Source organism: Branchiostoma belcheri, unplaced genomic scaffold (assembly GCF_001625305.1).
Source record: "Branchiostoma belcheri isolate BF01 breed outbred unplaced genomic scaffold, Haploidv18h27 scaffold144, whole genome shotgun sequence".
NCBI classification, from domain to species: domain Eukaryota; kingdom Metazoa; phylum Chordata; class Leptocardii; order Amphioxiformes; family Branchiostomatidae; genus Branchiostoma; species Branchiostoma belcheri.
Genome location: NW_017802869.1, coordinates 143,170 through 161,067, shown reverse-complemented (window position 1 = coordinate 161,067; position 17,898 = coordinate 143,170). Strand labels below are relative to the sequence as shown.

The window sequence follows — 17,898 nt, the reverse complement described above, 5'->3', positions numbered from 1 at the left end:
CTCCATTTGAATGGAGCTTCTCTGGCCAATTAATACCCTTTTTAGGCCGATTTCTACAATTTATTCACCCCGCGAAAGAAGTCTTCTGGAGACTAGAATCTTGATAACCCATGTTTCTCACACTTTAGTCACTTCTATATAAATTTTGAGCCAGACCCAAGTTTGTTTCCTAAATCTTGAACATGCTGCAGAAAATGACTTAGTCACAGAAGATGAAGCACAAGAAACATTTGAAGTATTTCATACAAACTGCAGGAGGCGACAGCACTTTGTAAGGGACTGATGATCCATAACCTGGGGTACTGTGGGTCTTCTCTGCTCACAATTGTTCCAAACATTTGCAAAACAAAAGTGTCTCAGCCATTGGATATTGCCAAAACATCAATTATAAGCACAGCAGGCAAACTTAGGCCACACCAATTTTATTTGTTAGTTCTCAGATTTTTTCAGAAAAAATCATGATGAAGTGACACAGCGAAAAAGAAAATAAAAATAGGCCTAGGTATCCTATGATAGGAGCCTTGAAGTCTACATACTGGGCTGGTTTGTAATTCAAACAATGAATTTCAAACTTTTAATCAAACCACTGCATTGATAGATGGAAAAACTGTAACAACTCTGAAGAGAAGGGACTTCCTTCAACTGTTGGGGCAAAAATATGAGCATTTTTGAGCTGATTCAGTGGCTCAAATGTTTTTATGGTTTTTTTTCTTTGCAAATCAGGAAAAAATCCGAGAACCAACAAATTAACTTGGTGTGGCCTAAGAAGTAGTGTTTGATAATTTGGAACATGTCAGCAGGAAAACCAAAGCAAACAGTGAGGAGGGGATGAAAGAGACTTGGTAATGACTTACGGTCGGGTGGAGAATAGAACACAAACTGGTGCACATGTAGGGGGAACTTGAGATGGTCCACAGATATGGTTGGAAAGTTTGGGATGTTTCTTACACAATATGACATCTTTAGGCAAATGTAAATTTTATCATAGCGTATCTAGTACTACATTTGTACATAGTTGTGTTATTTGGTGGAAAAGGAGGAATAAATGGTCAGCACAAGGATCTATAACAATCTATAACAATGGGTGATAAGAATATAATAAGGAAATGTTTTGCCAGAAAATGTTGAGAAGATGAAGTCTAAAGCTATTCATGGAGTGGTTGCAAATTTGACATGCATCAAATAGTTTCCCTCAATTAGGAGAAAAAGGGGAGGAAAAAATTAACCAGAGCAATGAATGATAGGAATTAAGATAAGAAAATTCTCTACTATTTTCTTCCAGAAGGTTTTGAGAAGACGTAATCTGTTATTCACGAACTGGTGCCACTGTAGTTTTTACAACAGAAGCTGCAGCAGGTGTCCCATGCACCACTGGTGTTACATGTGACGTGTGAGTACAAACAACATGTCCCATATACAAACAACATGTCCCATATACAAACAACCTGCCCTCATCTACAAGCAGATCTGTGGTGGCTACAAGACAGTAACTAATTGGCAAGTCAGTAACAAATTGGCAAGACTGTATCAATTGACAAGACAGCATCAAATTAGCAGAGCCATATCCGATAACCCACTAAGGTTTGGCTGTCGAGTTTCTACTCAAAAAAGTAGCTCTGGAGCGGCAAATGTACTCCTTTTGTGGACCTGCAACTCTCCTGGCATGTTATCTAATGTTTGTCTAATATTTCTACTCTTTCCAGCAGCTTCTGAAGTCTAGTAGAGGCTAGAAAAAAGACACCGGCACAAAAAAGAAAGAAAGCCTGATAAAAAACATAAAAGATGTCAAGACCAGCGAACTCCAAACATCTGCTTGGCACAGTATCAAATTGGCAGGGCAATACATTTGACAGGCAAAAAAATTTATACCAATACAAAAAGAAAGCCCCATAAAACGCCCAGAAAGTCGTCAAAAACAAGCCAAATCCTAAAACTCTGCTTGGAGAGTAAACCCCTCCCGAAGGTTTCACCAGTGACTCACCAAGGGGGTTTAGGGTCACGCCCGGTCAGTGTGTGGGCAGAAAGTTTACTTTGTAAAACCCCCATACAGATCAATCTCGTCACGGTAAGTCGGGTAAGACATGTTTCCACGAAAGCGCTTTTGAAGTAAGGAAGTACAACTTAACTAATTGTAACGGGCGTGAGTTTGCAGAAATGTCTTGTTTCTATTGACAACCTTGGCAATTAATTCAGACCTCGTTCTTCAGCAGAAAAGTCAACTAGGAACTGCAACAAAGGACCCAAGAAATAAGTAGTAAAAGCGCGTGTAACGTTATACCTGTAACGTTAGCCTCGTGCTCTATTCATCCAAGATGCAGGAGAAAGGCGCTAATCCTGGTTCCCACTAATGACCACCATGTACAGGTTCCGCCCTCATGTCTGATTTATAGAACTGTCAGGGTGATAAAGGGTAAAAATTCGGTGTTCCGGTGAAATCCAATATATTTCTGTAGTCTCCATCCGGTCAAATTTGTGAGTACTAACTTTGCGACGTTCCGATAAGCCGTGAAAGTGTTAATGGCCCGTACGATAACTGGTTTAGCTAGGAGTCTGTCTTGGTGACGAAGGGTAAAAAAATTCGGTGTTCCGGTGAAATCCAATATATTTCTGAAGCCTCCATCCGGTCAATTTTGTGAGTGAGGGGCATGTCGACTTTTGCGTCGTTCTGATAAGACGTGAACGTGTTATGGTCCACACGATAAGTGATGTAGCCAGGGCTGTCTTGGTGGTGAAGGGTAGAAAAATTCGGTGTTCCTGTTAAATTTAGTATATATCTGAAGTCTTCATCCTGCCAAAGTCGTGAGTGAGGGGCATGTCGACTTTTGCGTCGTTCCGATAAGACGTGAACGTGTTATGGCCCACACGATAACTGACCGGACGGACAGATCACAATTAGCCGCCAATTGTTGTCACCAGCATGACAAATTATTGGTTTAGTGCAGGCAGGAACTCTGGTCTTTCCTCAGGTCCGGGCGTGGCGTGTGAGATTGGCATTCTTTCCCTTCGCGTCACCAGATTAAAGATGGTGTTTTCGACAATTTTTTTTCCTGAGTTTGATTTGCTCCAGGTTTTGTCCTTGAATTCTAATTTTGAATCAAGGACTTAAGAAGTTCAGTGGTCTCTTTTGTGAAAAATTGTCAACAAGGGAAACACTAGTGTTATATATACTGGATGCTGCTATAGAGATGACCACACTAGACCACGGCATGGGCCAGACTGATGTGCAGGGACAGAGGTCCCTGTCCTTTATTGATACCAGATGTGACACCACATGTGTACAAGTCCTACCTCCTACACTGGCCCCCCTTCACAAAAGTTGTCGTCCTCGACACATATATACTGAGGGGCAGAAAAACAAAAACAACTAAAAAACAACTAACAGCTACCTCCTACACTAGAAAGGGAGACAAAATTTTGTCGCCCTGTTCTTACTTCCTGCAACAATTTACAAAACAAAAGCGCTACAAAAGCGCTACAAAATCTCTACATTAACACCCTTATGCAGGTGTGTTCGCCCGGCAAACGTAAACAAGAAAGAACACACACACACGACACAATAGAAAAACAACAACAACGTACGAATTACAACGGTTTGTATCGCTAAACCCTTTACAAAAGGTGTGAAATACCTGCGAAACCGTCAACAGATTTAATCGTTCCCGCTGCGCGACTTTTCAAAAAGGTGTGATACACACGCCAACACACACACGGGCTCTAACTGCGCACACAAAGCCCTTCTCCTCCCACCCTTTAGGGAAGGGGCGGTTCTCCCAGCGTGTGAAATACCTTTCGTCAGTTTATCAAGTTTCTGGGAAATATCTGGGCCATCGGTCAGGAGTTTTAGCCTCTACCAGGCTTCGGGAGGCGAGTGGAAAGAGTAGAAATCGGCCAAATAGAGTTTTGTCTGATGGGAGAGAACATGTTGCCACACCCTAAATGTTCTCTCCAGCAGACCAACTCCCCTGGCATGTTATCTCTCTATTTGGCCGATTTCTACTCTTTCCAGCCGCCTCCCGAAGCCTGGTAGAGGCTAGTCAGGACTAGTCACCAGGCAAACTGATGGTCTATGACTGGCCAACTTCCCTGGCCAGCTACCTTCTTTTTAGGCCGATTTTTAGTAAATTACTAGTACTCAGCCTCTTGCCCTCCCAGCGTGTGAAATACCTTTCGTCAGTTTATCAAGTTTCTGGGAAATATCTGGGCCATCGGTCAGTTCTGTCAGCAGGGAGAAAGGCGATAAAAGGAGAGAGTCGAGAGTCTTCTGCACAACAAAAACATGTAGAACATTCGGGGACAAAACCACAGAGTACAAAACGGAAACCGTCATGGTCTACCAACGAAATATTTCTCCCTTGCCTCTTTGAAACAAGTCCTTTCCAACATTCGCGACGTGCAAGAAAATTTTATCAAACAGTAACACAGTGACGACGCAAGCACTCCCAAATCATACGTGCTTGGCGGACGTTGTTTGCAAAATAAAAGCAGCATCATGAGTGCTAACACAAGCTAGAAAAGCGTTGACAAATGTAGTAAGCATTTACAAATAGGTTCAACTTGAAAAGAATGCATAACTTGCATAGCCTTGAAAAACTCGCTGACCCGAAAAAGCTGAGTATATGAGCCTTGGTGTAAACATGGAGGTAGAAAACTTTCTCCATGTTGTAAAGTTAGGATAGTACCCAAGCTACTAGTGTCCCCATAGCTCATTGAAAAACGCCAGTGGTGCTAAGTTATTTTCTCGCTAAATAAATAGCGAATGTAATTAACTAATTCGCGCAAATTGTGACGTCGCAAAAAATTATGTGCGAAAAAAAGCGCCACCTACCGGCAGATGTCTAGCTGCTTCTGCAGCTCCATGACCTTGGCCTGCAGCAGCGGAACCTGCGTCGCCTGCGCCTCAAGGTCACGCACCTTCTCCAGACCGAACCGAAGGGCTGTGCGCGCCTTCTCCAACTCACCCTGGGGGGAGAAAATATGGAATAGAGTGTCAACATTACGCTCAGTGAAGCAGTAACGCTAAAAAAAGTAAAACTAGTCCCTTAGCCTTTTCGAGGCCGTAGTGCTAATTGATTGTTAATCCACTGTGTCAAGAACACGGTATTGGAAGCCTAAAAACACGCTAAAAATACCCCCAAAACCCAAACCTCTGCTTGGAGAGTAGAAGTGCGGGGCCCATCCCTCTCCTTCCACTGCCTTTTCCCCGGAGTCCCGAACTGAAATCGGGAACCCATTTCACACCAAGGACGCAACGTCTTGCCAGGAATCAAACCTGTGTCCGTCAATAGCCACTCGGCTAGTCGACACGCCACAGATTCATTTTTTAAATTCCATAGACCTAAGTCTGTAGACGCTACTCCATCATACTAACAGACACTTTTCTCCAAGAATTATCATGCTTATGCTGAACGGCTCACTTGATTTTTTTTTAATGAAACCACATGTTAGATCGTAGCAAGTTGTAACATCTCTCACTAAAAACCCACCTGTATGAACTGTTTCTGCCTGACGAGTGACTCGTTCAGCACCTGTATGTCCCTCAGAGCGGACCGCGAGCCGTCCAGATCCTCCTGCAGGGTCTCCGCCCAGGCCATGGCCTCGCCAACCTGCGAGTCGCGGGCCGCACGGATGGTCTTCAGTTCGCGTAGCATCGCGCCGACTTCCCGTGGGGAGTGCGGTAGGGTGTCGATGAGTCGGGAGACTTCGCCTGTAATTATATAGCAAGTGGTAGGGCAAAGTTTAATGGACTGGTCACTCACGACAGCGTCTCGATCAGGCTAGAAACTTCTGTAATTTGTAAAAACATAATTGTAGTTATGTAGCAAGTGGCAGGACAGAGCTGGAGGGGCTGGTCACCGATGGGTAGTGCGCCAGCGCATTGATCAGCCGAAACTTCACCAGCGTTTGTACAATTGTATTTACATTCACTATGTAGCAAGTGGCAGGACGGAGTTTGAGGGGCTGGTCACCACAGCCCTTACTCAAACGCAAGTAAATTGTATATCCAACTCTGTCCTACCACTTGCTACATAAATGAAATCCAACCCCAATAGCAGAAATGTAGCTCGACAGGATACGTCTCTGCAATGTAAGTACAAGTTGGACTAGATGTATTTTACCTGCGAGCCACTCGGTGTCGTCCTCCCGATGGTCCCTCCGTGCCGCCCTCAGCCTGTCTGCGGTCCTGCCGCGCCGCGGGAGCGACCAGCTCTCGTACCCTCTGCCGTCCGCGCTGCGGGACCGGGCCGCCCTGCTGGCCCCGGCGGCGGCACCCCTCCTCTCCGCCCGCCGGGACGTTACGGTCGCCCCGGTCCTGAGGCAGCACTCCGGGTGGTGCCGATGCGCTTTTCGTAGCGCCACCTGTAAGTACACTTCATTGTTTCTTACAATTTTTTACATTGGCAGGTGTAGCCTCTACACAACGCCTTCCGGATTCCGCAACATGTACTCTCTAGCGTACCAATTCCTACGGCATGTTTTCTCTCAAGTTGGCCGCCAATTTCTACTCTTTCCAGCCCCCCACCGAAGCCTGGTAGAGGCTATGACAGGTGTGCCTTTCCCGATATGTTTGTTACAATATAGCCTGGGTGCCAGACTGTTCAGGGGCTACATAGACCAGTTCCTCGGCTACCGGGCTAACATGCTCCCAATGAAATTCGGTCAGGCATCCAGGCTAGTTACTGTTACAATAGTGTTGTTCACATAAAACTACAAAGCAGTACATTTTGGTTTTAAAGGTCTATGTACAAAAAAATGACAAATGTTAATTAAACAAAATCACTCTATATACATTTTGCATTACAGGAACCCGAGGCTACTAGAGGCACTATGAAATATTGGCTTGTTGTACCAACCTGTAAGGCCAGTGACCGGGCGTCACTCGTCTGTAGCGCTCCTCTCAAATCCTCCACAACCTCCCTCAGACAGTCAGCCTCCTCCTCAAGCTGGACCACGCGCTTCCTGGCCTTCTCCAGATGTTCTTCTGCTGTCTCCATCCCTTCCTCTTCCTTCTCCTGCCCCACCGGCCGCCCCAGACACCTTTCTCTGGTCGGTTTAGAGCAGAAACATTTCGGACAGAGGGAAACTTCTCGCCTGTTGGTGGGACTCCGTACGTGAATTTCTGTTTCTATCAGTTCCGTGTCTTTACAGACGTGAGGTCTGCACGTGTCGCTCCCGGTCTTGGTACAGAAGTACTCGCACAGCTTCGAGTGGAACACGCGGAAGTCTATCGTGTCAGGAAGATCGTTGAAGACGGAGAGCCTGGTCTCTAGTCCCAGAATCTGGCACAGGATTTCGAAGTCCTCCCGCTCGACTGTCCCCGAGGCCTTTTCGTCCAGATGGTGAAAAATTTCCTGTGTGATGATGTATGATGATGACAGGTTTATTGTTCTTCACGTAAACATACACGTTTTAAAAGTCTATGGCAGCCTAACTGTAGCCTCCATAGGCATAGCATGCCAAAAACTGGGGGTCTTCAGGGTCTTTGGATGCCTTTATGTGCTATTTTCTGATTGTACATAGCCGGCATGGTTGAATTACACCCGTTTTTTTAGAACTGGGCTAATCAGAAAACAGCCGAAGACCACCAAACCCCCAGTTCTATAAGCCTGCTACGGAGGCTAGCCTAAATGGCTGAATTGTCGACTTCTTACAATTCAAAAAGTTGAAGAAAATGCTAAATTCAAAGACTTGCACTACATATACATATGATATACAACATCGACATGTATGTACCTGTATGTACTGATCCATTCCTGTAGCGAGAACCACCACCTCGTTCTCGACGCCTCGGTCGAACCCGTAGTGGTGAGCCAGCGCCGAGACGACCCACTGGGTCCGTCGGCCCGGAAGCCCGCAGCAGTCCGAGGAAAAATCCATGGCGTCCCGGTAAACTTCCGTTAGACCAACGGGGTCCGTCCGCGTACGAAAATAGCCAAGCGGCGAATGTAGATCTAGGTCAACGCGCGATAACCCGCTAAAGCGGACGTGCTCCGATTTGGAAACTCCGAGATATTCACTGTACGTAGCCTCGCCCAGAATGTTATCAAATCGTACACAGATATCTCTGTACCCGGTAGAGAGATCTTTCTCACAAGCGTACACAGGTTTCCAGTACTAGTAAATCACGGTGGCCAGCTGCAGTTGTAAACTCGAAACGGTCGGTACCACACTGGGCCACAACACACCACCGCACGCCGAGTAACCAAAAGTTGCCGCCACCGCCTTGCACCACAACCACGAAGAAGTTTCAGTACGTACGAAGACGAGCTTTCCTCCGCTCAAACTCAACCCTTCCTCCCGCAGACGGTTGTGTTATCTAATAAGGCTTGCCGCTAAAATTCCAACCGCAAATCCTTCCAGTCCCAAGGTGCGACTTGAACGTTGAAGTTTGCTGCGTCCCGAAAACTCCAACCGTCCGGCCGATACCCCAACACAACAGATGTGGGTCTGGCCGCTACACTAGACCGTTGCCTGACCTGTCAGCTTGCTACTATCAGCTTGCCACAATGCCCGGATCCGCTACAGGACTGTTGCCTGCCCTGTCAGTTTGACACAATGCCCCCGAGCTGCCACAGGCGCGGACCGTAACTTGTACCCGCCTACCAGCCCACTGATAAATCCCTCATTTGCACATGCATGGTGCTTGTTGATAGGTCCGACCCCCACAGGTCTCCGGGTGTGACGTGTGCTGCGCTAGGAGTCCCGGGTTCGAGTCCCACGTGGGATGGTAGAGGGGCGGGGACTACAAACAAGTATTATTTATGAAACGATTATGGTTCTATCTAAGAAAGAACAACATTGAAGTTGAATCCAAAAGCATGACTTGATCTATCTAGGTCTAGGCTGCGCTAGGAGTCCCGAGTTCGAGTCCCACGTGGGATGATAGAGGGGCGGGGACTACAAGCAAGCTTCTGTGGAATAATAACAAACAAAACACTACCGGTATGGCACCGATAGGAAGTCATTAGGACTTCCCTGCACCTGACGACCAAATATGAGCGTTGTGAACTCGATGTACGGTCGCAACGCAACACGTACAGTTTTAAGTTTTGTTTTGAAACTGTTTTGGGTGGGATGGTAGAGGGACTGGGGCTACACACAAGCTTCTGTGGAATAATAACAAACAAAACACTACCGGTATGGCACCGATTGGAAGTCATTAGGACTTCCCTGCACCTGACTACCAAATATGAGCGTTGTGAACCCAAAGTACGCGGTCAAAATAGTTTGAGTGTTTTGAAACTATTTTGTTCTAAGAGCGAGCAATCTTGATCCAAGAAGCTCGAAGTTTGACTTGATCTATCGGAAGGAATTATATAATTATAAGGACTACGCGAAACCTTACCACCAAATATGAAAACTAACTGTTACTTTACTTAGTCATAGGTGAGGTTGAACTCCAGTAAACTCCAATAGATATTGTACAAAGCCAGACAACAGGATCTGAACTTTGCGTGATCGCATAAAGACTTGGTATTCACAGGAAGACCCTGACATTTCTTGAGGTTTATGTGTGTTGTGACCGGTGCTACAGATGCAGCTTCTTCCGGTGTTTTAGACTGAGTGGTGTGGCGAAAGCTGGCTATACGGGAAATGGTTGTTTATAATTGGTGCGGTGTACCGGTATTAGTCAGTTCCTACTTTCAAGGACCCTCATCGCTACAATATCTATTGGAGTTTACAGAAGTTAAACCTCTCATTTACTAGTAGTGATACCTGTGTTTGCTACTTCCGGTCCGCACGACAAAATTCACCAAGGCGGCGCACTGTGTCGGTGTTCTCCTAGCGGTTAAGGTGATAATTGCAGCCAGGCGAACAGTGCATTTAGTAGCAAGACCTGCATTGTTTGGCCAGTTTCTTGAGCTTCTAAATGCATTTATATAAAACCTCAGGCTACGGCATGTAATCTGAAGCAATCTGTATCTCCTTAGGACTTCTCTTTTTAATTAGAACCATTCATTCAAGCACAGCACTGCGGTGTTTTAGTCACTTTTAATACCAGACCAGACGGACCGACTTCCCGTCCCCAGGGCAGTTTCACTTCCCGTTCCCATGGTAGTTTGTCACTCAACAACCTGGGCTTTTACTAGCCACCACCAGGCCTTCCTACATTTTGTCCTAAGGGGTTATGGGTGTTACGATTCGGTAAAATAAGGTCAGAAATTGGCCAGGGGGGGTGAACCACAGTAGGGGTAACATTTTGGGTAATTAAATCTGTATTGATATAACGCCCTTGGTCTATGGTGGCCAAACTCCCCCTGGACAATTATAAGCGAGAAGAAGTTGAACCTACACATACTACTAACTATACTGTAGATGAAGTATGTTTGTCAGGCGTTACAGTGGAGATGTAGTATAGTAAGATACTATGGCCCCTTGTATCACTGTTACTGTACATACCGGTAGACCTTTATCAACATGACCTGTACTTAGCTTGTAAGAACATAAATGTGCCATAATGGTCTTTAACGGTTTTCCACATCACCCCATTGACCTGCCCATTGAGTAGTGATAAATGCGTACTTGAACATCTAAGTCCCACTCGAGGTCGCCCCGTACAGTCTGTCTGGGGTTCAAGGGCCTCTTCACTTGGTCTTGTCACACACATGTTTACAAACTGGTGTCATTCATTTACAGTCAGTGGTGGGCGTGTGTGATGGCACCCCCACAGAACCACACCGGAATTTAGGCCGGTTTCAAAGGCCGATATTGGAAAGCATTAGTTTTTAGCGAAATGTCAGACTGATTCTATGGTTGAGTTATTGTTGTGTAATCAATGTTTCAAAGAGAAATCTATGGCTTTCTCACGCAGACCAGATTTCATTCGCGATATTTTAAGCAAAACTAGAATGTTGACTGTCCTGAGTGCGCCGTTTTTAGCAGTTTTATAGGCTGAAGAGCAACCTAAACCTTAGCCTGGATGCCAGACCCATAGCACACTACCCGTAGCACACTAGGCCCAAAGTTATCCAGTGCACACTCGATAACTTTGGACCTAGTGTGCTACGGGTCTGGCATCCAGACTATCTAAGCCGTCGGAATGGTCTTGGCCTAGTGACACCATGCCCGCCCGGCCAGCTGACCCCTGGTACAGGTCACGGCCTTCAGTCTGACACGCGTCATGTGGAGCTATCGGAGAGAAGGCTGGCGCTGGGCGGGCGGAGATGGCAGAAGGGCGCACTTCAACATTCAGACGTCGGCTGACATGTCTGAGAGACTGAAGATCTAACATTGACGAAAGTCGTCAGGTTTTATATACCGAGAAAACCACATTACTTTGAGAGTACTGGGCCTGGGAAATGAATGTCAAGTGCAGATAACGCTGCTGTCGACCATTCATTACGTCCTACCATGGAGGTAACTACGCTGGTAACTCCATGGTCCTACCACTAGCAACGAGCGCTGAAAGAGAATAATTTCCCAGGAAATTTTGGCCACCATTTGCCCTCCAACCCACTAGCTAATTCCAAAATACATATCACAGAGAAATTGAGTCTGGTCAAACTTTACAGATAAGATGACATCTGCGTGATTGGACGCAGCAGCGGCCTATTGCTATAATAACACACGTCGTTCTAAGGTCCTTATGCAATATTGGAACGAGAAAATAATGGTGCATAACCAGGCAATAATATATGAGGGGCAATCATTCCCTCATAACCCGTCTGCTCTCTGGTCCCCAACTACATTTCACCTGGGTTTGATGTTTTTCAAGCTTTGCAGACGTTCCGTTGGGTTTTCGGGTCGGGAAAATCCGACAAAACTTGTAAACTTTAGTCTCAAAACAGGCCCATCCTCTCCTTAGAAAGTATGCCAACGACAAAACTACAATTTGGAACAGACTGGCGAACTTGTAGATGGCTGGTTGTAACTGTCAGGACATGAAAAATGATCCCAAAGGTATTACAGAAGAAAAACAAAAACCGTTGTGGAACGTTTGTGCTTTTGTCCCGTGCTTGTTCACAAACGCTCAACACGCAGCTGGTGGATTGTGCAAATTTGTACCGGCCATGCATGTGTATGGCGCACAATTAGCCTCTACCAGGCTTCGGGAGGCGGCTGGAAAGAGTACAAATCTCGACGGACAAACTCTCCCGGCATGGCATGTTATCTCTCTATTTGGCCGATTTGTACTCTTTCCAGTCGCCTCCTCAAGCCTGGTAGAGGCTACTCTCTCTCAGCAGACCAACTCCCCTCGGAATGTTATTTCTCTATTTGGACGATTTCTACTCTTTGTAGCCGCCTCCCGAGGCCTGGTAGAGGCTAGCGCACAAATGTATGTCCTGGCTATGCATGTGAATGTACCGGCCATGCATGTGTATGGAACATTTGTATGGAACACAGTTTACAGCCATCTGGGTTACGACTGGCCGTCTGCCCGACACGCGCCCAGTCACGCTGGGAACGACCAACGGTCTCGTCCCCAGGGGTTCCCATTGTCCCAGCCCATTGTCTCTCTATGACCTGTTTTTCCGCAGTTTGCAGAAATTCTGCAGAAATTACGGTGAGGTTTGATTGGTGGATCTGCGTAACATCTGCTGTTGGGCGTGGCGGGCACGCGAGCCGCGGGGTTAGGGTCAGGGGGTCGGGGAGAGCCGCGCTGGTAAAAACTGGTCACACAAAAGCGGGAACGGTCTTGTCGGTGGCCGTGTGTCGGCTGGAAAGTTTCAAAGGTTTTCCCGAAAAAAAAGGAAAACAATGAGAGATGACAAAAACTGTTTTCCAAACACTTTAAAAAGTCTGTCCAGACAACAGTTCTTTTAGCGTGATTTAGACAAATGGTTACTCAAAAGCCAGAACGGTCTTGTCGGCGGCCGTGTGTCGGGTGGAAACTATGAAAGGTTTCCAAGAAACAGGAAAACAATGAGAGACGACAAAGCTGTTTTTCAAACACTTTAAAAAGTCTGCCCAGACGGCAGTTCTTGATTGAGACGAATGCACGTGTTTGCAGATGAACAATGCAACAGGTGTCCGAAGCTGGACTTGACACGTCTGCTAAGTGTGTAGTAAGCGCTGTACATAGCGAACGATTCGGGAACCTTAGTCAGAATAGATCTGTAAAGAAACTACACTCCTCTCACACACAAAACATTTTGCAACCCACAAGTTGTATCTTGTGATAGCGGCACTGAGTACTGAAAACATTAACGTTGTAGCGAGTGCAAAGTGGTTGTTTTGTCGCTTTTTTACTCTCATAGTAGAGGTTTAATGCCTGCTTTCGGACTTTTTAAAATAGGCCGAAAGAAAGCCTGGTAGAACGCCTGAAAGGTATCTTTAAAATGTCCAAAAGTGGCCTATAAACCCGTCTGCTTAAAGTGTAAAGCAGCCAAAGCCATGACCATACATCTCTCCCGGGAGATACAGTATTAAAATTTCTGCCGAAGTCAGCACCTCCGCTCCCCAGCTGTCACCACTCTCGCATCGTTGAATAATTTTCCCCTCCCGAAACCATGAATTTGTCACGCCTGTTGTAGAAACAATGGCTGATCGCTGCTGAATCAGTGCCGATCGCCGCTGATTGCTCATTACGACTGGATACATGCTGGGCAGGGCAGGGCTGGGGTCTCTGGTCGTCGCGTGGCAACCAGGTGGAGAAGGGCACGCCTGGCAACCAGATGCGACCTGATGTACTAGTATGTAGGAAGCTGCCTGGCCTCTACCAGGCTTCGGGAGCGGCAAACTATTTCTCCAGCAGGCCAACTCCCTGGCATGCTATCTCCAATTTCTCTATTAGGCCAATTTCTTCTCTTTTTGGCCGCCTCCCGAAGCCTGATGGAGGCTAGAACTTCCTTCTTGTATTCAGAACCATGCTCAGCCACGGTTCTGGATAGTCCACGGGTATCCATACCGTGCCTGGGGCACATCTACATTCTTGGATACGCGGAGACAACTAGTATTCATAACCGTGCCTAATCCTAACCCACACCTAGGAGTCCTCTGATTCAGGAATATCATTAGTGGTCATATCACCTCAACATGAAGATGCTTCAAATAGTTACACTGTTATTTTGAAACCCTTCTTGTAACCTTTAACAAGAGTTGATGGCCACTTGAAGTCTTGACTGTGAGAAAAACAAAGAGATCTTTCCGGATTAACGCTCGTTAATCACGGATTAGAGATAATCCGGCGCGGAAAGGCGTCACAAATCCGCACAAGTGGCGCTGTGGCACGACTCGCCGCTTCTCTAACAAACCGCAAGCAAGAGATTCCGGCGGCGATGTTCTGTTATCAGCGGTGGTCATTGTAGCGTGTTTGTCCCGTAAACCCAGGTACATAAACAACGCGATACCTGGCTTATTAACCCTCAAACCACCGTAGGTATTTTTGCGACGAATCTTGCCGTATGGGGTCAAAACTGACCCCATAATGTTTGCACGAATAGAATTTTTTGTGACTCTTTTTTGTGTGTAATTTTTAAGTATGTATAGCTTTATTGATCTATTAGGGACAATTTGACATGATTAGGTGTGGAGTGTTTGTCCCGTAAACTCAGTAGCATAAACAACGCTTGTTTGTCCGGTAAACTCAGGTACATAAACAACGCGATATCTGGTATATAAACGACTACAAGCAGAGGTTTAAGGCTGTGTGTTTTCTAAAGACGTTTTGTCGCGCACTCTGCTCACCTGGGAGGTAAAGACCGACTGCCCCCTCCTCGTCTATTGTGTCGAATTTTCAGGATACCGACCGAAAGACCAACACAAAAAGGGAAGCCCGAAAACGTCTTTACAAAAACGCCCCCCCCCCCTAAAAAGGCCGGTGCCCTGTTTAGAGACTAGCTTGAAACATGTCATCAGTCCATGCGTTTATCAGAACATTGAGACCTCCCAGACAGATACCGCCAGGGCGCGATTGTTTCTCTGTAACTTCTCGTGTTCTCCAAAGCTCCGCCTGGCTGACCGCTCTGTTCTGTACTACCGTCGCTCTCTTTTTAGTCTTTACACCCTAACACACTAACTTATAACCCGTGTCCTTCTTCCCTCCCACTGTACTGTACTACGGTACGGCGCTGTCTTTACATCCTTACAGAGGTAGTAACTCTTTACACACCGTGTCCTTCTTCCCCTCCCGCCTTTGTCCGGGTACAACATGTTCCTCACAGACAGTCGGTGTCATCAAACTGTTCTGTTCTAAAACTGACAGAGACGGAACCGTTTGGTCTTGCCGTGCCAGCCATGAAACAGGAGAACACAAAAAGTTCGGTCATACTGTGACACCCCGGAAAGACGCTGGGAAATCCACCCTTGGTGAATCGGTATAATGTCGGTTAACCTGTACATGTTATTAACAAGGAATAGAGGAGGCAACTGCTTTGAAAGTTGTATCTTTTATTGTCGAAGGACGCAGGTTGTAGGCTGCCTAACCCATTGTCCAGTACAGCTAGATTTGGTGCCAAACGGCTGGCTTAGCAGGCTGAAGGTTAAGGTTAGGCTGAGGCATTTTCTTAATCGTATAGGATGCAAGGCTGGAAAATGTGGTACAAAGTCACCGACATGTGACAGCTATAGAGTAGATGTACATTAGCGCGTGCCTTTGTGTGGGAGACAGTCAGTTTTGCGTCTTTGTGCTCTCTCTGCCAGTCAAACCATGACAGCTGGAGATTTGCCACTTGTAGAACTGTTTAATAAAGTGGAACAAACCGAATGGCGGGACGCAACAGGCCGCTTCTTTTGAAAGGACGGACAAAAGCGGCGGACACTGGCACGTGGGGGACACTCTACTGCACCTGCACTTTTGTATCCGAAACCGTGCCTGTCTATAGTTCTATGCCTGAATGGGTTAGGGTTAGGATCTGGCACGGTTCTGGATAGTCTCTATCGTATCCAAGAACGTAGATTTGTCCCAGGCACGGTTCTGGATACGCGTGGACTATCCAGAACCGTGTCCTACTAGATAAAGTACGGTTCTGGACACGACAAGTACTATGGAAAAGCGGGCGTGTGGCCAGCCTGTTGGGTCTATAACAATTCCCTATGTAAAAGGAGCGGGGCTTCCAGTGTGCTCCGTACATAACGTGTGTCCGTATCTATTGTGCCGCATTCGCCACGGCCCCTCCCCGGCATCGGGCGCTGCGCTTTAAAGCTCGCGCTCGGAGCTAAACACCGTGAAGCTGAGGACTCGTGTTCTCTGGCTCCCCTCCGGCTCTTTATAATGTCGGTGCCGTATGAAGCTTCATGTAACCGCGGGTGCGTATACATTATAATGTAATGAAACTATATTAGAGTTATTATTACGATAATAAAGATAAGATAACTGCAGCATTAATAGAACTGCTACATCGGGCAACATATTTCATGTTCTTCGCTGACTGACACCCCGCTCTTTTTGTTAGCTAGTGCAGGTATGAAGCTTCGTGCAACAGTAGACGCTTTATAATAGATTATGAAATGACAGAAGATCAGAATTTCTATCAGAATTTAGTTCAAATAACCAGACAGCATAAATGACATGAAACACACAGATCACAACTCTTACAGAACTGCTGTTTTAGACAGCATACCGGTGCTCACACGGTACACTTAGTGTTTCACCCCAATAAGTCACCAAAGCGCAATTTCAAGACCGAATTCGCCACGTCCTTCAACACCAATTAGCCAGTCCCTACAAACATCAGAACCAACACGTGCCAGAATTTGTCATCTTTACAACCGTTTGCCCGTTTTGTGCGGCGCAGGCAGTGGTTGCTGAAGCCCGGCTGTTGTTTCACCCAACGTTTGACCTCAGCATTGTGCGGCAAAGTGCGCGCCAGATGTCCCGACATCCCCCGCGGCTTCTCCCCTCCGCCGTCGCCACGGTAACGGCCGTCCCGTCTGTTCCGTCTCCCCCCTCCTGAGATGTCTTTTTACCGGCCGGACCACGTGATCGTTTCAAATTGCACATGGTCCATAAAAAGTTGCAGTCATATGGCTGGTTAAATTAAGTTCGATTTTGACTTCCCGGGCGGCTTCTAACGGCACTGCAGCGGAAGCTCCTTTTTCAAATGTAGTAACTGTTTACCTGGTAGACTAGAATTAAGTTGTTCTGTCCGCATTTCCGATTTCCTTAGCCTGGCCTCTATCTATGAGTCAGCCTCACGAACAATATATGAGTCACGTTACTCCGTCAGCCCGTGCTGTCGCGACATCTAGCGACTTTATAAGGAATTGCCTCATGCGATTCTGTCGGTATACTAGTCAACCTACCATCTCCAATTGGCCACGAAATTGCCCAATCTTTGTGCTTTTTGCATAATCTCGTGAGCGTATTTCCATTCCATGTGCTGTTTGCAAGTCACTCCGACACAACATTAATTTATGACACAAAATCGTCCTGGTTTAGTACAACAGTCTATATTTACATACAACAAGAACCCAAAAGTCCTCAGCTATCCTACTGTAAAACATCGTTACATTTATGGACTGGGAAACATTCACATCAAAATACTTAATTTTAGTTCAAAGACATGATTTTGAGGTAATATACCACCCAACTGTACCGACTTTTATACATGTATATTTCCTGAGGTTATATAATGCAACATGCAAACGTATATACAAGACATCGTATATCACAATATTAAACAAATATATACAATATATATACAAATACAGTCAGACGTTGTATGCAGGGTGCATGATAAGGATGCTCTTCGAATTCCCTACAGTAGAGTAAGTTTATAACGTTACAACGTTTTCTGTGGCTAATGGACACTCCTCTGGCCAATGCACGGATACTGCCTTGCCACCGTAGCATCTGCTTGGAGATTAGCTACAACATCTCCCTGCACGCTGCCCTGAAGACCTCTTTTCAGCACCAAGGACAGACACTACAAGCTAAGAAAAGGGGCGGAGGGGAGAGGGGGGATACGTACGGCGGGGATATAAGTTCAGATAGGGAGGGCAGAGCGTGGTGGGGGGGGG

At 46.4% G+C, this 17,898-nt stretch overlaps 2 protein-coding genes across 2 annotated transcripts in view; both read right to left on the bottom strand.

The window, feature by feature from the left end:
- The window catches only part of LOC109464974 (EF-hand and coiled-coil domain-containing protein 1-like), a 54,795-nt gene extending 46,744 nt beyond the window's left edge, over positions 1 to 8,051 (bottom strand). The window contains exons 1-5 of the mRNA XM_019762092.1: positions 7,732 to 8,051; positions 6,852 to 7,349; positions 6,117 to 6,357; positions 5,484 to 5,704; positions 4,826 to 4,959 (exon numbers count right to left, since the gene is read on the bottom strand). Coding sequence (XP_019617651.1) covers positions 4,826 to 4,959; positions 5,484 to 5,704; positions 6,117 to 6,357; positions 6,852 to 7,349; positions 7,732 to 7,875 — 1,238 coding nt within the window. The 5' untranslated portion in view covers positions 7,876 to 8,051. The remainder of the gene's footprint in view (positions 1 to 4,825; positions 4,960 to 5,483; positions 5,705 to 6,116; positions 6,358 to 6,851; positions 7,350 to 7,731) is intronic.
- A 9,339-nt stretch (positions 8,052 to 17,390) lies between these two features.
- LOC109464947 overlaps positions 17,391 to 17,898 on the bottom strand; it is a 4,756-nt gene continuing 4,248 nt past the window's right edge. The window contains exon 7 of the mRNA XM_019762065.1: positions 17,391 to 17,397. Within this exon, the coding sequence (XP_019617624.1) occupies positions 17,391 to 17,397 (7 nt within the window). The remainder of the gene's footprint in view (positions 17,398 to 17,898) is intronic.